Consider the following 20,192-nt stretch of genomic DNA (forward strand, 5'->3'; position numbering starts at 1 on the left):
TAATAACACTTATTACAATCTACATTTAATTACATATGTCATTATTACCGCATATAATAATATAGATTATCAGATGGCTTCAAAATGCTAAATTATCATGTAAAATGTCTGTCTGCTAAAATTCTTTCCAAATTTCATGCATAGTGATTTTCAACTGATCTCGATCATCCTTACCCGGGTTGACCCAGTTTCAAACCAATCAAAAAGGCGAACCCTTTCCTAGCAAGGTTGTAAGTGTTACGGTGAGCAAAAAACGGAAATTAGTTAAGATTGCCTTTAAAATAAGAGTATATTCTTTCTAAGTTGGGATTCTAAATACTTATTTGGATGAAGATAAGTGTTGATAGTTATAAACATAAATCCATATTATTAAAAATGCATTGGGATGAAAATTTGAGGGGGTGAACGTAATTTTCTCAACATTTATAAACAAACCCATACTTTTGTTTTGCATTTCCTCCCGGAAGATGTTTCAGTAACCGTTGATACGGACCTTTACAGCTCTGCTACTCCCAAAACAAGAAAAGAGCAGAGACAGAGAAAATAATGAAAACTGTTGCAGTTTTGGAAGCGACTCTACAGATAAAATGAATTAATTAGCTGTGGTTTAAAGGCAACATTATGATGGTTTCCAGACCTGGAGCTGTAGTCTTTCGGACCCAGAGGCGACCGTCAGTTTTTAAGTCGCTGGTAATGTATTTATCCACGGCATATTTTTGGTTTCCATCGGCAAGCGGATGTGTCAGTATCACTGTAGAGGCACTTTCGCCTTATTGAGAATGTTAGCTGGCTGACAGCGTGTATTTTTGAGCCCATAGCCGACGTGAAACGGTACATTTGCTTACTGAAGTTGCAGAAATGGCTACGGCGTTGAGTTGCTTCACTGGTCCCGAGGTGCTGGAGGACGTGAAGCATGCCCGGGGTTTGATGAATGAGCTGAAGTCATTGTACGACTGCCGGCTGCTCGGAGACGTTACTATCAGAGTGGAGTGTGAGGAGGAGTCGCTGGAGCAAAGCGGAGACTCGAGCGGAGGGGACGTTGGCCAACTTTTCTTGTGTAGCCGCAACGTCCTAGCCGCTGCCAGCCCCTACTTCAAAAGCATGTTCACCGGGGGATTAAACGAGAGCATGCAGGAAAGGGTTGTCATCCGCGGGGTGGACTCTGAATCCATGTCTGTCATCATCGATTACTGTTACACAGGCAGGGTGACCATCACGGAGAGCAACGTCCAGAGGCTGTACGCAGCTGCCAACATGCTCCAGCTCGAGTACATCAGGAAGGCTTGCTCCAGTTTCATGACAAGGAGGCTGGATCTCTCCAACTGCGTGGGCATACTGAAGTTTGCGGACACTTATGACAATCCTGAGTTGAAGGAGAACGCCCAAGCTTTCATAGCCAGGAACTTCAGCCAGGTGTGCAATGGAGGGGAGCTTTGCGAGCTGGACTTGGTTCAGTTGAAGAACCTGTTGTCTCTGGATACCTTGGACGTGGACTGTGAGAAGAAGGTATGCTCGGCTGCTCTACAGTGGATAGAGGTGAACGCGCCGCCAAATGAAGAGGATGCACTGCGAGCGCTGAAGTGTGTGCGCTGGAACTTGTTCAGCGAGAAGGACAAGTGTTTCCTGGAGAGTCTCATGGCGAGGCCTTTAATCGAGAAGTACCTGTCGTCTTTTTTTAACAGGTCTGCAGAGGACAGCTGTGGGAAGTCTGCCGCTCTGGATGTACCGAAACACAGAATAGGAGTGAGCGCAAAAGAGATGATTCTCTTCTTTGGCCTACCCAACGACAACATCATGTGCTGTGACCCTTACTCAGAGGACCTGTACTTCATGGCTCCTCCTTTAGAAGATCTCAGCAGTCAGGATTACAAACGCTCCACCATGGAGTCCTTAATCGCCTGTGCCACACCTGACAACAACTTGTACCTAGCCTCCCATCTTTCCAAGCATTTCTGGCTGTACAATCCAGTCCTGAACAGCTGGCAGGAGTTGGCGGAGAGGCCACTGGGCAGAATACACTCGGGGATGGGCTACCTCAACGGGCACGTGTACCTTCTCGGAGGAAGAAATCCAGTGACTGATGCCAGATTAAAGGAGGTCGAGTGTTACAGCATCCAGAGGAATCAGTGGACCTTTGTGGCTCCTCTGCCTCACTCTTTGGGTAAAATGCAGGTGGTGGCACTAAATGACCACCTCTATGTCGTGAACAAAAGGAGAATGCTGTGCTACGATCCCAAAAGAAACCGCTGGCGCCACTGTGGATCACTCCGAAGAGACAAGCTTCACAAAGCCTGCGTTTTCCAGGACCAGATCATCTGCGTGTGCGACATCCCCGTGGTCAAAGCCTACAGCCCCACGAGAGGGGAATGGAGGAGGTTGGGGGACATTCCTATCGACAGCCGCGCTCTAAATTATCAGGTGATCCAGCACAACAACAAGCTGCTCCTCCTCACTCAGACTTTACTGCAGCACAACAAGAACAGGGTCCTCATTCATGAGTACGACCCTGGCAGGGACACGTGGAAGAACATAATGGCGGTGTACGTGTCCACCCTGGGACCCGTGTGTGTTTCGACACGTGTGTACCCAGTGTGCCTAGGCTCCGCTCACAGCTTCTCCACAGAGGAGGACGACGACAGTGGCTCGAGTGCCGACTGGGACTTGGATGGGCTGACCGACGCGGACTCCGATTCTGGCAGCTCGAGCTCTTTCTCAGATGAGAACTGGTAGTGAAGTGTGCCACTGTGTCAAAGAAAAGCTTAACTTATTTAAAATTCATTGGGTTTTTACAGGGTGCTTTTGTCTGCCTGGAGGTCGCAGTGTTAATTCAGTATTTAAGCAGTTCTTTACCTCGAAAGCACAGATGGACACCCGGTAGAAATCTTTATTTCATTCTACTCCAGTCAGCTACAACATTAAACCCACTGACAAGTAAAACAAATAACTCTGATGATCTCATCGCAATGCGATGTTCTGCTGAGAAACATCGGCGCCTGCCATTTATGTGGATGTTACTGTAAAATGTATCGCCCACCGCAACCCCTTTAGTTCAATTTTGGCACTCCCCGATGTCTGCAGCATTCTCCGGCCTGACGGATGTGCAAAGACACCCATAAAGGGCATCTTTTCATCTAATTTCCCAGTTTGTACATCCTCGGTTACCGTCTTTAGCTGTTAGTCCCTCCCATTTGCAATTTGAGCAGAGGAGGGTGAGCGAGAGGCACGTGGAAAGGGGAGTTGAAGTAGCTTGCATCATCAAAAGGAGACATGCTTGCCTCAGCTCTCTCATTTTAAACCGACGTCAATTGAGTACGATGATGCAGCTGCATCATTTTCTCTGTGTTTTGTCACGGCCCCTTGCTATATTTCATCATTCGTGTCAGGTTGGCTCTAAAGATTTTCTTGACAATGCGTGAATGCATTGGTCTTAATACATCTTATAATGGGCCACGCCCCCTCTTTCCTCCGGATGCATTTTAGGAAGGATGCCTGATACCAACCTGACCGAGGAACCGCAGGATGAGTTAATCCAATGCACCGAGGCCCCCTCCCACATTTGCTGCAAACTTGTCGATGCCAAACACCACAAGACCTGTGCCTGTGTCACACGTCAAAGCGACGTCATAGGCACGAGAGGCAGGTTGTTTGAATGTTGTGGCTGATTGGTGTATGTCTCTCACAGATGTGGATGATAATTATCTACATGTTGAAGAGAAGAAACAAGCTTAAGTTGGTTTCAGTTGTTTTTTTTTTTTCTTGTCGTACAGTGAGGACCGATTCCAAAAGCACGAAGGACCCTTATTTACAAAGAAACAGCAATAGGTTCCCTTCGCAGCGAGGAATCTGTCCTCATTATTCACCTTTTTTCTTTTTAAGGCAGGTGAATCATAAAAAAAAAACAAAACAAAGGATTAATACATCATGGTGAATGGTCAAAATCAGATCATCAGAAGCCAGTGAACTGTATGTAGACATTTTGTATCTTAGTCCATGTTTTAAGAACCTCTGGATCCTCATAATGCAGTGATTTCTTACAAAGGATACTTTGTAGGGTAGATATCCAAGACTTTGCGGCAAAAAAAAAAAAAAAAAAAAGTGAAAAACTCATTTTCGTAGCAGGGAGATGCTGTTAAAACGGATGTTTCTAATAAGACAGGTCATTGCTGCGCTACTTTGCAATAACTGCTGTAACTGAGCTCACTTAACGAGTCAAACCTGCGGGATCTGGTTTAGGGTTTGTTAAAACCCAGGTTTTTAACAAACCCTGGGTTTAACCCCAAACTCTCAACTAACTGTTCATCTCAGACTGAAGTAAAGTAACAGGTAGGTAACCTGGTTACCAAGGTAACAGGCAAATAAAGACGGTGGCTCCATTTTAAGAGGTACAAATATGACTGTGTCACTCTGGACCATGACAGTAGTAGAGAAAGGGTCAATAAGTTCAAACTATTAGGCTACACAGCTGTTAAGCCTATTCACCGGCATGATTTTTTCCCCCAAAAATTTCTATTAAATTAATTCAATTTAACTTAATCAGTGATTGAGTTGGAATCCCATCGTATATCGAATTGGATTCTTTTGTTGTTAACCCGACAGGACAGAATTCATATGCCAGCAACTGAGAATGAGCATGTGGATAAGACAGATAACGCATAAGGGTGGTACAGCAGATAAGGGTTTTTAAAACACAGCCATGATGCTTTTGTCTGATACTTTGCGTTTTAAGAGCAGTACCGATTCATTTTATCGACCTAGTTTGAGAAGCTGGCTCTACTACACCTGTGAGATACACAACATGTAAAGGAAATCTGCACATGCCAAGTATTGCTTTCCATTACTAACAAAAACAAACAACAAATCAGTGGAGGGGTCTTTTTTAATGCTTTGTGGCAGAATTATTGTATTTGGAGGGAATAAATGTGCAAACGCCTGCTCCAGACTGGTGTAAAATCATGACCTCTGTGTTTGGGATGATGGGCCTCTTGTTTTTTTTTGTTTGTTTTTTTTTCTTTTTACTTCAAACAAAACAGGGCAAATGAACGATCCTTTTAATGTCAATGTGATGAAGCACACAGCCGGAGCTGTGAAAAACCACTGGGTGCTCTCTCAGGTTAAGGCTTCAGCAAAAGATTGTTTGCCATGATTGACTTTGTTTGTGGTAAGAATCGGTTGCTTTGCCGACAAACTCTACATTTAATGAGACTGATATGAAACTGTTGGGTTTACATGTATGTTGTTGGGTTTGTTTTTTTAAATCTATATTTTATTTAACGTCTGCTCTAATAAGAAATAAAAATTCAGGGGGGGTTGAGTATCATTTGGATCCTGATAATTGGGAGGATGTTTCATTTAAACATCATGGAACTGCTGAGAAGCCGCTGTCCTCACCCAGCAACTCCTACACTCACTTATCAGATTATCATTCGAGTTTCATCATTGTTTCTAATCTGCCAGCTCTACTACACGTAACTGTTGTAGATGAAACACTGAAAAAAACAAAAAAAAAAAACAATGAGATACAGCACATTTCAATGTAACAACCACATGATCTCGAATGACCATGAAGTCAGATCAGCTTCTCGGAGAAGATGGAACAGTACAGCATTCTTGACTGTAGAAAAATTTTGCGTGAATTTTGCTTGATGTGCATTATCAACTGGTAAATGAGTGCTGGCTTTGCTGGTTGTGGTGTATGTGTGAGAGGGAAAAGGAAGGAGTTACTTGTTATGGATTATGGGTCAAATTTAAACATCCCTGTTTGATAGAGTTCTTTAGTTGTGTGCATTTTGGATGTTTAAGTCTGTTGGATTGCCACCCAATGTTGACAGTGAAGGTCAAAAGAGGACAAATGTTGTAAGCTTAATATGGTGTCAAACAAAATAAATTCGATTGGTTTTATCGTGCTTTGTCGCGTGACTGGCAACAGAAAGGTCCAATATTCCAGAGGATGGAGTTTTTAACTTAAATGGCATCACTTTGAAGAAAAATAACTTGCACTTACGATAGGAGAAATAGATCATTCATTACCCTGTCATTAATTATGTTAACCAAAAGTAGTGTGTGCATAAAACTGCAAAGCATTTTGCATAATTATTTAACTTCGTTGTTTGAGATCTCCATATTACCCTTCACAGGCTGTGAAAATGTGCTATTTGCTACTGACGTGTTCAAAGATCTCCAGCCAATCTGATGTCGACGCATACTGGTGAAAGTCCACGGGCGGCATCCAGTGGTGGCTCTTCATATTCTCGCGATACTTCAGCGCCGTAACACCATCCAGACCGCGAGAAGATGAGCAATGGCAATAGAAAACAAACCTGGAGAGGAATTTGACACAGTTTTTAGTCTAAATGACTCCCTAGAGCTCTCCTCTCATCATGACCACGACGGTACCCAAGCTCGAATCTTCAAAATAATCGTCATAGGCGATTCAAATGTGGGGAAGACGTGTCTGACTTACCGATTCTGCGGGGGCACTTTCCTGAAAAACCCAGAGGCAACTATCGGGGTCGATTTCAGGGAGAGGACGGTGGAGCTGGATGGAGAGCGTGTCAAGGTGGGAGAGCATACGAGAAACTCACACACCTGCCATCCATCCGTTTTCTGTAAATTGTACTCTGCCGTTTTTGTTTTAATTGACGTTTTATGGCTGTCGGCTCCACAGCAAAACGCCGGCCTGAATCTATGAAATGACCAAAGGTAGCCTATTAGCGTCACCTGACCTCCCTTCTTACCCTGGAATAGACAATTAATAGTACATTTTGTTGCTCAAAAAAGAAAGCTACGACCTATTTCCCTAATTGTCTGAAGATGGGATTAAGGATGGGAGTTTTGTGAGGAGAATAGTGAAGCTTTGAGGCATGACTTGGGTGGTGTTCATTTACAGTAGCTATATCATAATCTTTTCAACCCTTCCATCGGTCACTTGTCTATTTATATCCCGAGTGTTTTTGTTTGTCCTGCTGATAGGTTCCCTCTTCGGTAGTATGCAATCAGAGCTGAGGGCTCAGAGAATATTAATTTAAACTTGTCATCACAGAAAACGAACAGGTGCCTGTGCAGATGATAATGCCATCAGTTACTTTTAGGTCAGAGGTTTTGTTCAAGCCAAAACTTCTGGTTTCCACAGAGTATACTTCACGCCAGTGCTGTTTCAATTAAAGAACAAATGTTAGACCAGCCATTTTGACTTGACATCCTATTTGAATGCCAACCCACGACACCCTGACAGAGCCAGCAAGGACAATACCAGACCATTAAAGCTAATGTATTTCAATGGAGTTTAGCCATTTTATTTAGATCTTTTTTTCACTTTAGTCAGAGTGAGTGCTGTGAAAGCACATAGTACGTTTATTTAGTTACCTCTCGCATCCCAAAGCATAGCCTGTTTCAATCTTTCTCCATTATGAAACTGTTACCCATCTTTACACATTAATGTCCTTATTCAGAAGGAAAAAAAGTAGGTATCGGGGGTACGGAATTAGATATTCATACATTTTAAAAAGTTGATTAAAGCACTGTTAGTTTGGTTATTTTCTGCCATGAGATTGGTTGCTAATATCAAAAATCTGGAATAACTCGAGTCTGATCTTTTTGAATAACATTCATTCGGATTCTGCTTCTGTTCCAGTTGCAAATTTGGGACACAGCAGGTCAGGAGCGCTTTAGGAAGAGCATGGTGGAGCATTACTACCGTAGTGTTCACGCTGTCATCTTCGTGTATGACGTGACCAGTCTCTGCTCCTTCGAGAGTATCCCCGAGTGGATTGAGGAGTGCAGCCGACACGCCGTGGGGCCCCAGGTGCCTCGCATCATGGTAGGAAACAAGTGCGACCTGAGGGAGCGCCGGGAGGTGCCCACATCAACTGCCCAGTGTCTTGCCGATGGCTACAACTTCCCCCTGTTTGAGACTTCAGCCAAGGACCCCTCTGAGAAAGAACATGTTGACGCCATCTTTCTGACTTTAGCATATAGGCTGAAGAGCCACAAGCCTTTGAGACTGAAGCAGCTGAATGAGAGCGACGTCAGGCAGCTGGGGAGCCAGAGAGAGCAGGAAGCCCCATCTTGTCAGTGCTGAGGCTGCCTGTATCTTGTAAGAGCGGACTCAGAAGAACGAGTGTGTTCGAAGGTCACTGCAACCGACAGGAATAATAACGGTGCTGGGAATCGTAGTGCTGAACCAACACTGAGACTAACTTCAGTCTATAGTCTCTATACGTTTGCACACTGTTAAACCAACATTTCAGTGAAATGCACAAGTGGACGTGGAGATGTGCCAAGTACTTTAAAAGATGAATGATTAGAAATGATACGCATTGCCCGTCGTGCAGGATTCCGCTCTGTCTATATAACACAAAACAGCAAATGAAGGGAAACGGTTTTCCGTGTGTGTAAAGGGACCAAAAAACAAAAGAAGAAGAAGAAGAAACTGTGAATAAAGCTGCAACCATTTTCTTAAATATGTGTTTTAAAGTGATCTTTTAGTTCTTAAAAAAAAAAGTATAAGTGCAACATGAGTTTTGCTGCTGCTTCTGATTTTCTCTGGTCTGCGCAGAGGGAGCTCAATCAGAACCAAGTATGTGAGTGATAAAAATGTAGCTGTTCATTGGGAAGTAATGCAAGTTCACTTGAAAAGCATGACTGAATACAAACTCGGTGGTCCTTGATATCAAAAGAAAACCATTCGCAGTTGACTGATAAGTAACGCTGCATGTGTACAATGGTGCAATAACCCTACATCAGTTTGGAGATTTGTGACCATGTAAAGCTGAAAATCAATAAAATGGTTTTGTATCATGTGTGTGGCTTTTTTAAAATAAAAATGATTAGGTTTATGGTGATTATTATGACAAAGAGTAATGTTAGATGGGAATATCGCAGGCAGTTACTCTGGTCTGCCAAACATGAGTTAAGCATTCTAATTTGGGCTTGCAGCAGTTCTTACAGAGATCAGCTGTTCTGTTCTTAGACCATGTAACAGCTATTATTGCTAGGATTAGAGGTATTCAAAGTTGTTGCTTTGTGATGTGACCCTTTATGCAACTTATTGATTGTAATTTGATATTATGGTGGCCTTAAATACACAATGTAAGGGTAAATAACATAACTGCATTGTACTGTTACTGTTTTTATAACAAGTTAGAGTGCTGACTTCTTCTGTGCAGCTATATTGAACATGCAAAGTTGAACGTAAAGCTTTATTACCTCTGTTAATTTCCATCTGCTGATGAGATTAGGGTTTTTTTTTTTTTTTAAAAGGCAAAACAAAGGCTATTTCCAATATTTGACATCTTTTGGCGACAACCAGTGGCCAGTTCTTGTATAGTATAGATATAGCTGTGTTGATACGTTTTGGAAACCACATAAACCAGACTTAGGTGAAGTTAGTTTTAAGTTGGATATTCGACAGACATTCGCAAAACAATCCAACATTTCAAGTGCACCCGTATTGCAGACTTTACAGTAAACACACGGAGAGGACGACTGCAGCGTGTTCCAACTTCCTGTTTTCAAAATAAAAATAAAAATGAAAAAAAATGTGATATTTAAAGCAAAGATGAGCTACTGTGTAAGTTGTTGAAAATTATGAACAGAACTGAAGTGTGAAAATAAAAGGTGTATCTCATGCAACCAGTGTAGTTACATGATCACTCACTGATTTGGAGTCAATTGATCACATGACCTGTAAGCTATTGCGCAAAAAGAGTAATATTTACATGTAAAAATTCATAAAAATTATGAACAGATCTAAAATGGAAAAATAAAAGGTGTATCTCATTAAGCAAGTGTAGTTACATGATCCCAAACTGATTTGGAGTCAATTGATCACATGACCTGGAAGCTATTGAGCAAAAAATGCTAATATTTACATATAAATATAATACAAATTATGAACAGATCTAAAATGTAAAAACAAGAGGTGTATCTCATGCAGCCAGTGTAGTTACATGATCCCACAGATCTGTTCATATTTTTTATGAATTTTTATATGTAAATATTAGCATTTTTGCTCAATAGCTTCCAGGTCATGTGATCAATTGACCCCAAATCAGTGTAGGATCATGCAACTACACTGGCTGCATGAAATACACCTTTTATTTTTACATTTTAGATCTGTTCATAATTTTCAATAACTTTATACACAGTAACTCTGCTTTAAATATCACATTTTTTTCATTTTTATTTTATTTTGAAAACAGGAAGTTGGAACACGCTGCAGTCGTCCTCTCCGTGTGTTTACTGTAAAGTCTGCAATACGGCTGCACTTGAAATGTTGGAGTGGCTTGTTGCGAATGTCTGTCGAATATCCAACTTAAAACTAACTTCATACAAGTTACAACAGAGTAGTTTAGCCTCTTAACGGGCTGTAATTACTATCAAACCTGAAAGAAGCTGGTGGAGTAAATTCACATGATCCAGTCAGTAAGACTTTTTATCATTTCTAACCTAATATTTGTGTTACAATTAGGTCATTTGATTATACATTTACTCTATAACCCATTTTACATCATTTTTAATGGAATCCATTTTCCACTATAACTTTGTAATATAATGTGATGTTTCAATGGGATCAAATATAACAGAGTAATAAATTTTGTGTTATGGGGCGGTCGGTGGCGTAGTGGGTTAAGCGGCCGCCCCATGTACTGAGGCCACAGTCCTCGCTGTAGCTGGCCCCAGTTCGACTCCCGCACCGAGCGGCCCTGTGCTGCGTGTCTCCCCCCCCCCCTCCGCCCCTGCCTCCTGTCTCTCTCAAACTGCCTTAACCATAAAGGCATAAAAAGCCCCCAAAAATACTTAAAAAAAATAAATAAATATTGTATTATCTCTGCAGGTTTGAACATTTTCTCATTGCATTCAGCTTTTACAACCTATTAAAGTCATTTTTCTTTTTTATCATTTTTTTGCTCAGGTGATTACTGCCACCTCCGTTTCCGCTGGGCCGCTGACTCCAAGGAGACAGCTTGGCAGTGACTGGGTGAAGAAATCTGTTATTTCTTAAAATATCATAACTTGTTACTGTCACGTTCATGGGGTTTTCCCCATGTTTTTGGTTTTGCGTTTTTATCATGCGTAGTCATGTCTTAGTTTTTAAGTCCATGTTTAGTTTTTGCCATTGCTTTTCACTCACATCACCTGTATTCATTGTCCCCAGCTGCACTCATTCACCCACTTCAGTATTTAGTGACATGACATGACATGGCATGACACAGCTAATTTGCAAAGCTTCTTTCGCTTTTAACACTTTAAACACCTACTGTTACTGTCTAAAGATGTAAAAGTAAACTAACAACTATAAAAAAGCAAATAAATGACTTATTCTCATAAAGTATCAATGCACTGTATAACTATTAAATCAAATGGAACACAAACTTGAAGTGTAGCTTCTCTTTTTAAAGGGATTTTTTTTCAGTTGGTTGTGTGAAGTACTTCTAAGTAGTCAGTGTTCCTACCTACAGTAGAAAGCAGTCGGATCACTCTCAGTTTGGAGAATATCGGAGGAATTCTGATCGGGAGCTAAGCTGCTCAGAACAGGACCCCGAGAGAACAAATTTTAGCCATAAAAACACTCCCCAAAAAACTCAAACTTTAACATTTTTAACAGAAGTTCAAGTAAACACTTTATAAAGTGATTTGTTCACACAGCACCTTTGCATTGATGTACTTTGTCTCCATTTTCTCAACCAAAGAACATGCATGTTGTTCTGTGTCGTTGCGTGTACGGTTGCTCTGCTGTTTCCTAAGTACTCCCGACTGGACAGTTAAGAATAAATCAAGAGCCTGGAAAAGCAATAACACATACTATTGTCAGCCAATAGGTCTGACATAACACCTGACAGACTCAGCTTTTCTGTGATAAGATATACTGTACAGCCACCATGCACACAATGCAACACGAAAGCTTTTCAGTCTGACATAACAGTCTATTTGCATTTAATAACAACAATACGGCAGGAAAAATAACATAAGAGTCGCTTCATTTATTTATTTCTATTGCAGAATTTAATTTGAACTGCTGAATAAATGAATAATGCTTCACATACATTCTTACAGTAAACATTTCAAGCATAGATACAAACACAAAATGTCTAAATAACAACATTTTTGTAAAAATAATGTCCAGTCATTGAGCTTTTTAATTTATAAATCAAATTTTATTTAATTTTTATATCTTTTCCATCTAAATTTTGCCTGAAGTGGAGGAAAGATTAATCATGTTTGAAATGCCAGTTAAAATGAAAGTTGAATTATTTTGAAATATGGCAGCCAGCTAAAAAAACTGTTTTGCTATCAAATATGAAATGCTGGTGACAACGGCATATCCAGCTACATTAAACATGGATTTGGTACTGAACAACTCAGTACCAACTCAGTACCACTTGGTGCCTCCAACGTCTGGTCTGGGGATTACCTGTTGAGGCATCAGTAGAAGTCTGGGGCATCTGGTCTTGGTCTGCTTGTCTTGAATTGTTCAACTCCTGAGGAAGTATTTCCCTGCTCTGTTTGGTTATCAGCTTGTCACCCTGAATTTCTTTTTGGGCTTCCTCCAATTGGTCCTGAAGATTTTTCTTATCACTCATCAAATGTTTATTTTTTTCTTTTGTCTGGGCCAGCTCTTCAGTGAGAATCTGGATTTTCTTTGCCTCTTCTTTTTTCAGCTTCTGTTCAAGAAGACTCAGTCCAGCGCTGTCCTTCAGGTTCTGCTCTGTGAAAGAACGCTCTCTCTCCTGCATATCAAATTTAATTTTGGCCATCTTGTCTATCACTGTTGTCAGCTTCTGTTCAAGAACAACCAGTCCATCTAGGTCCTTCAGGTGCTGCTCTCTGACAGAATTATCTGTCTCCTGCATATCCTTTCTCATTTTGGCTATCTTGTTTGAGAGGTCTTGTCGATAACTTTTCTTCCAAATCTCAGGATTGCTCTCTGTTTCCAACTTCTGTTCAAGATCATTTAGTTCAGCTGTGTCCTTCAGGTTCTGCTCTGTGAAATAATGCGCTCTCTCCTGCATATCCATTTTAATTTTGGCCATCTTGTTTGAGAGGTTTTGTCGATAACTTTTCTTCCAAATCTCAGGATTGCTCTCTGTTTCCAACTTCTGTTCAAGAACATTCAGTTTAGCTGTGTCCTTCAGCTTCTGCTCTGTGTAAGATTGCGCTCTCTCCTGCATATCCATATTAATTTTGACTATTTGGGCTATCACTATTTTCGGCTCCCGTTTAAGATCATTCAGTCCAGCTCCGTCCTTCAGCTTCTGCTCTGTGAAAGAACACGCTCTCACCTGCATATCCATTCTAATTTTGGCCATCTTGTCTAAGAGGTCTTGTTGATAACTTTTCTTCAAAATCTCAGGATTGCTCTCTGTTTCCATTAGCTGCTCCATCTCCTCTTCTCTGGTGTGCTCTGACTGGACAGAAGCCTTCTCAGTAAACTGATTGCTGTATCCTGACATGTCTTCTTCCAAGCTTTCAGGTCCTAAAAGAAATTGTTAAGTCAATGAATAAGCCTGTATTTATAAACTTCAACGACTGTGACGTCACGCCTTTGTTTTCAGGGAATCTTTGTGACGTCACTGTTTTCGCACGTCACAGAATGTTCTGGACTTTTTTTTTTTTTTTTTTTAATGTTCTTTGATCAGGGTCAACGAACGTTAAGTGACGTATTTGCGTTACAGAAAGGAAATGGCTTTACGCAACCAATCCCGATATGAAAAGATCATTCGAAGTTGGACAGCGAAACGTCTCCTTCGGCAGAACGTTAACTTCCTACACTGTAAGTAAACTCTTAAAACTGTTAATATGTGCTTGTTTATGTAGATGGAAAGCGGGTGAATCTGTCTCTATGATCTAACTTTTAACTTTGTAATATATCACAGCGATATAGCATATAGCTCATAGCATAGCGAGCCTGGTTAGCTAGCTCACATAGCATGTTACCGGTAGGTAATGTAGATTTGAGTTAACCCTGGTAGTTTTGGTCACTATATCATGATACAATATTTTTTTTATAATATTTCTTCTCCAGTTTGTGTACTTATATTTTATTCAAGTCTGACTCTGACAAGTTCAGGGTTGCCAACTTTTCCAAAAACCTTGGAGTGAGATTTCAGCGGGTCTCAGAAGTTGTTCCACAGTAGGCTACTGATATATATATATATATCTGTGTAGATATGATGTAGATACATGTATACATTTTATGAATATGCAATAGTGCAGAGTGTGGGGCCTTCCTCTAGAAAATTTTGCATTTCTTAAATGCAATTTCTTCCATTCTAGTCGATTTTAGGGGGACTAGTTAGACATAGGAAATCCTAAATCCACATCTCATTCATAGCCTACATCCTCAGCTGCCCTTCAAAAGACAATGTTGTTTAACAGAGAGAAACTAGTCTAGGCTGGTTCAACAAATTTCAAGGCAAAGGTGAGATGGTATATGTAGATTTTTAAACATCATAAAGTAACCATTCATCAGGGTTGCTGATCCATTTTTTTGTTTGCCTTTTCTTGGTCTCTTTTTTTTGCCTTTAATGTCCATATCCAAAGTGTCTCTCTTCAATTTCCAACTCATACAGTACAGTCCCCTCCAAAAGGCTACCAGGCACACACACACACACACACACACACACACACGGCACAGACGGACGGACGGACAGAAAAAAAACCCAGAAGATATCAGTGTTTGCATATCTAATCATCACATCGTAAAGAACTAGGTCGTTCAGTTTTATGCACATAATGGAAGAGAGGGTACCATCAAGTGAAAGCCTATTTCTTGTGTTATCTTACTGATTTCGCTACTCAGTGAAGTAGCAAATTCTGTCCTTCCCCTCACACTGAACTGGCCGCGCTCACTTGAATCGAATAACACTACGTTGCTGTAGTGAGACAGCGCTGCGTTACCAATCAGATTTCACCTTGGCAGACTGATGTAATGACAAGCCGTTTCCAGCGAATCAACGATCAGAGAGGGATTAGACATTCTGCTGTGGTCCAATCATGAGTTTAAGCATTCGGAAATTATAGAACGAGAGTGAAAAAAATCAACACAGAAAGAAAAAATGATATAGCATGAGATTTCTTTGTTAAGTGTGAGAGCGTGATCTAAGTCTGAAAGAGTGAGTGTCACGTCAGATGCGTGAGAGTTGGCAACCCTGCAAGTTGGATGATTCTGATTCCAATTCTTCATTAAATTTGCCTTTTGTTACAGTTGTTAAAGTATTTTTTAATTTGAACTGTATTTCTATCATTGGAAACAAAAGAGTGTTCTCTTTTCCACACCTCACTGGATACACTTTATTTCTTGTTTCTGACCAATTTCTTTTAGATGAATAGAAAAACTGTGCCAGTCTCCAGCTCCACCATAAGACGGAGAACCCTTGCAGATGTAGAGAAGCCACTTCAACAGATTAGGGATGACTCCACAAAATTGACTGACTTTCAGATAACACATGAGCGAGTCAACAGGCCAGTCAAAAACGCAGAGGAGCCTGGATCTGACTGGGGAACATATGATGTGCGCATACTGAAATCATGTGGTAAGCTATTTATCATTATTTAAGAAGGCATTTACTTAAGTAGCAAACTATATTTTTCATGTTATGACTTCATTGTCTGAAATGTTTTTCCCCTGGTTTTAGATCAGTACCTCGAGGTAGTGATGTGGCGTTTGAAGCGAGGCCTTGGAGCGTGTGTCGAGCATGGTTTGAGGCTTGTATCGTTTCCGTAAAAATCACGTGACTGATGACAAATGAGGCCTCGGATTCAGTGTACGCGTCACTGATTCATTTTGAGCGTCACTACCGCATAAAAAGGGTTTGAATCTCGCGGCACTTCAAGGGTTTTGAGTTGCTGTTTGGTATTGGAGAGAGGTAGAGTGTGCGTTGGTTGTATCAGAGTTAGTGGTTAAAGGGATAGTTCGCCTCTTTTGACATGAAGCTGTATGACATCCCATGTTAGCAATATCATTTATGAACATTGACTTACCCCCCGCTGCGTTCTGTGAGCAGAGTTCCAGCCTCGTTTTGGCGTCCACGAAGGTAGTCCGGCTAGTTGGCTGGGGCTAGAAAAATAAAGCGTTTTGCTTCTCAAAACAATATGCATTCAAAAGAGTAATAAATTTGCATCACAAAATCGTTGTGCATGAAAAAGTCAGACCTCACATCGCTTCATGTACTCTAGAGGCGTGCCTTCGGGGGGAAAGTGAAGAAAAGGGTTGGGACTTTTTACCTGTGTATTTTCAAAATGCAGCTTCGCTGGACTCAAAATCCAGGATCTCCTACCCTACCTTTAAAGCAGAGATGAGCTACTGTGTATAAAGTTATTGAAAATTATGAACAGAACTGAATTGTAAAAATAAAAGGTGTATCTCATATAGCAAATGTAGTTACATGATCCCACACTGATTTGGAGTCAATTAATCAATTCAATTCAAAAATACTTTATTTATCCCAGAGGGAAATTAAATGTTGATGTAGCTCAATTAAATCAAGGAGTTATTATAGATGCTGATGGCTGTGGGCAGGAAAGATTTCCTGAAGCGGTCCATTTTGCATCCAAACTGAAGAAGCCTTTGACTGAAGAGACTCTGTTTTCCGAAAACAGTCTGATGGAGAGGATGTTCAGGGTTGTCCATAATTCTCTTGATTTTATGCAAAATCCTTCTTTGCATTATTGTCTCCAGAGGTTCCACAGCCGTCCCCAGAACAGAACCAGCCTTCTTTATCAGGTTGTTGAGTCTTTTTAGGTCCCTGGTTCTGATGCTGCTGCCCCAACATATGACGCAAGAGGAAATGATGCTCTCCACAACAGACTTGTAGAAGATCTGCAACATCTTGTTGCAAACCTTGAAGGACCTTAGCTTCCTCAAGAAGTACAGTCTGCTCTGTCCTTTCTTGTAGATGGCTTCACTGTTGTGTCTCCAGTCCAGTCTGTTGTCCAGATGAACACCAAGGTATTTATATTCCTCAACCACCTCCACTTCTTCTCCCATGATGGAAACAGGGTTTGATCTGACCCTGTTTCTCCTGAAATCTACAATCATCTCCTTTGTTTTGTTAACATTCAAGATGAGATGATTGTTCCCACACCATGCCACAAAGCGGTCCACCTGTCCATCACATGACATGAAAGCTATTGAGCAAAAATGCTAATATTTACATATAAATATTAATAAAAAAATATGAACAGATCTAAAATGTAAAAATAAAAGGTGTATCTCATGCAGCCAGTGTAGTTGCATGATCCCAAACTGATTTTGAGTCAATTGATCACATGACCTGGGGCCCGTTGCACAAAAGTAGGATTTAGACATCCAGGATGAATTACTTAACCAGGTTCAAGGAATCCAAAACATGTGCGCCCAGGCTTAGTTGGTTGAACAAAGGCCAATCCAGGATGAGCAGACACGGATTCATTAAGCCAGGTGAAACCGATCCTGGTTAAGTGCTGCACACGGCTTGCTTAAATAGACCCCACGATCGATCATAGATTCACTGATTCACCATGGCAACAAGGGCAGCGTATTTCTCCCCAGCGGAGCAAGAACTATTAATGGAAGCATATGAAGAGGTGAAGGAGAAAAAAAAAACAAAAAGGAAATACTGCCACAGTTAAAAAACTAAGAGAGCAAGCGTGGCAAACCATTGCTGACCGCCTGAATGCGTAAGTAGTGCACAAATACACACTCACCACTCCACTGAAATGATCACAATTAGGCAGTGTTCGAACTACGGGGGACTCGGGGGATCCGAGACCCCCTGAAACTGACACGAGACCCCCCCGAAAACATGATTTGGGAAATGTCGAGGGGTCTCTAAAATATTGGCAAAATGTGATTTCCCCTGATGAGTTATGATTGCAGACGCGATGCGCGTGGAGGTGTGGAGCCTGTGTGCGTAATTGGCATAAAGCTGTGCTGTCCGCCGCGTATGATTCTGTATAGCTTCTCATGTGTTTTCGAGATCCGCGCTCTGAGTCAAGCGCAAGCAAGCAACCAAAATGGACATGGCAGCAACTTTTTATCAAGAATGTGCCTGCCCACACATTGCCTGTACTGTTTTAGCAGTGAAAAAAACAACGCAATTAAAGGACTTGCAAGCATCTTCATCTCTTTCCCTGGGCATAGAAGACTCTGTGACATCAAGGAGGAGTTCTATAGGATTTAAGGTAAGAATTTTTTTTTTAAATTACAGTTACAATTACAATGTTAACATTCAGAGTAAGATACTCATTGCATCGTATTACAGGTTTCCCCAATGTCATTGGTGCAGTGGACTGCACACACACATGAGGGGGATTTTGTGAACAGGAAAAACTTCCACAGCATCAATGTACAGGTGAACATGACTTTTGATAAAGTTAATTAATGAACACTGTACATTGCCTGTGATGTGCATTAATTGGTTTAACATCTTATCATTTCAGATGGTCTGCAATGCTGACTGTTTGATCAGTAATGTTGTGGCAAAGTGGCCCGGCTCGATCCACGACTCCCGAGTGTTTCAGAACTCAGAGATCTATCGGCGCCTATCACAAGGTGAGCCACAGAACCTCTATTGATAACCACTTTTAACATCATGGCTGTGTTAAGACAGTCACTACTTATGAGGTTATGATGGTAACATTTTGTATTCACAGGTGAATTCCTGGGTGTATTGCTGGGTGACAGAGGGTATGCCTGCCAGCCTTTTCTGCTCACTCCATTTGCAGACCCTCTGGAGGCACAACTGGCATACAACCATGCCCATGCCAGAACAAGGGCCCGGATCGAAATGACATTTGGCCTACTGAAGGCACGTTTTCAGTGTCTGAACCAACTGAGAGTCAGCCCAGACAGGGCATGTGACATCATTGTGGCCTGTGCTGTCCTCCACAATGTGGCCTGCCTGAGAAAGGAGAGGGCCCCCAGAGTGCCAGCTCTCATTGACTGGGACAATCCTGCCATCCTCCCGGATGACGACTGTGGTCGGCTGGTCAGAGACCAATATGTGTTAAATTATTTTAATTAATATGCATGTTGATTTAAGTTGGGCCTGCAATGGCAGAGGAATTTTTGTTAGGTTTTTGTGCTGTATAGGCAAGGCAATTTTATTTGTATAGCCCATTTTTACAAACAGTTTGTCTCAAACTGCATGCTTTGATTCTATGCTTTTTGTCTTGTAGAGCACTGTGTGACTTCAGTTTTGAAAGGAGCTGATGGTTTGCTTGCTTTAATTCATCCTTGTTCAATAAAGGAACATCATGGTACTCTCTAATGTGTATTTATATTTATATGGTGATGTACTTTATGTGTAGTCTGTGGGAAACTAAATTATCTAGTGGTTCATCTAAAATCATCAGTTATCTAAAATGATTGTAATTAATGATCACAAATGTTTCAATAATGATAGTGGGTAAAGTTAAATGTTTTAACAATATGTCCTAGGCAGTGTAATAAATATTGGCTTCCAATTGTGGCGACCGCTGACTGAGATAAGGAATGAGATTAAATAGATCCTGGAACTTAGCCTGGTCTGGAGCAGGCTAGCTTCACAGAATAAATCTTCATGGTAACTTACGTCTGAACATATCCCACTTCCCTTATCCTACTTTTGTGCAACCGGATCACGGATAAGTTGATCCAGGATAGCCAACATATCCCCGCTTAATCCCTTATCCTACTTTAGTGCAACGGGCCCCAGGAAGCTATTGAGCAAAAATGCTAATATTTACATATAAAAATTAATAAAACATATGATCAGATCTGTGGGATCATGTAACTACACTGGCTGCATGAGATGCACCTCTTGTTTTTACATTTTAGATCTGTTCATATTTTTTATGAATTTTTATATGTAAATATTAGCATTTTTGCTCAATAGCTTCCAGGTCATGTGATCAATTGACTCCAAATCAGTTTGGAATCATGTATCTACACTTGCCACATGAGATACACCTTTTATTTTTACATTTTAGATCTGTTCATAATTTTCAATAATTTTAAACACAGTAGCTCATCTCTGCTTTAAAGGGATAATCCAGAGTAAAATGCACTTTAGATCAATTTACGGGATGTTGGGAGTACATACATTGAGTTGACATCAAATGTTGCTGCTGCAGCTGCCGCAAAAGACCGTGGTGAAATTGGTTTGATATTGGATATTCGACAGATATTCACAATAAGGAAATAAGGTGTCTTTTTTTCAAACCAATATCAA

At 41.0% G+C, this 20,192-nt stretch overlaps 2 protein-coding genes and 1 long non-coding RNA gene across 3 annotated transcripts; all 3 read left to right on the forward strand.

Annotated features, from left to right (window-relative positions):
* Positions 1–494: 494 nt before the first annotated feature.
* kbtbd7 (kelch repeat and BTB (POZ) domain containing 7) lies at positions 495–5,934 on the forward strand. Its single transcript, XM_075479282.1, has one exon. It carries the CDS (start codon positions 859–861, stop codon positions 2,728–2,730), a length of 1,872 nt encoding a protein of 623 aa, XP_075335397.1. The 5' UTR covers positions 495–858; the 3' UTR covers positions 2,731–5,934.
* A 328-nt stretch (positions 5,935–6,262) lies between these two features.
* On the forward strand, positions 6,263–8,275 carry LOC142396483 (ras-related protein Rab-33B). The gene is made up of 2 exons (XM_075479283.1): positions 6,263–6,556; positions 7,631–8,275. The coding sequence occupies exons 1-2, from the start codon at positions 6,299–6,301 to the stop codon at positions 8,075–8,077; spliced, it is 705 nt and encodes a 234-aa protein (XP_075335398.1). The 5' UTR covers positions 6,263–6,298; the 3' UTR covers positions 8,078–8,275.
* A 5,403-nt stretch (positions 8,276–13,678) lies between these two features.
* LOC142396117 (uncharacterized) lies at positions 13,679–19,194 on the forward strand. Its single transcript, XR_012772511.1, has 5 exons — positions 13,679–13,771; positions 15,323–15,533; positions 15,636–18,332; positions 18,421–18,532; positions 18,634–19,194. It is a non-coding gene; the product is annotated as an uncharacterized LOC142396117 (long non-coding RNA).
* Positions 19,195–20,192: the final 998 nt, after the last annotated feature.

Source organism: Odontesthes bonariensis, chromosome 12 (assembly GCF_027942865.1).
Source record: "Odontesthes bonariensis isolate fOdoBon6 chromosome 12, fOdoBon6.hap1, whole genome shotgun sequence".
Classification (NCBI taxonomy): domain Eukaryota; kingdom Metazoa; phylum Chordata; class Actinopteri; order Atheriniformes; family Atherinopsidae; genus Odontesthes; species Odontesthes bonariensis.

Coding starts and splice junctions, on each gene's coding strand:
- kbtbd7 (XM_075479282.1), top strand. CDS start 859: ATGGCTACGGCGTTGAGTTGCTTCACTGGTCCCGAGGTGCTGGAGGAC.
- LOC142396483 (XM_075479283.1), top strand. CDS start 6,299: ATGGCAATAGAAAACAAACCTGGAGAGGAATTTGACACAGTTTTTAGT. Junction 6,557..7,630: donor TGGATGGAGAGCGTGTCAAG/GTGGGAGAGCAT, acceptor CTTCTGTTCCAG/TTGCAAATTTGGGACACAGC.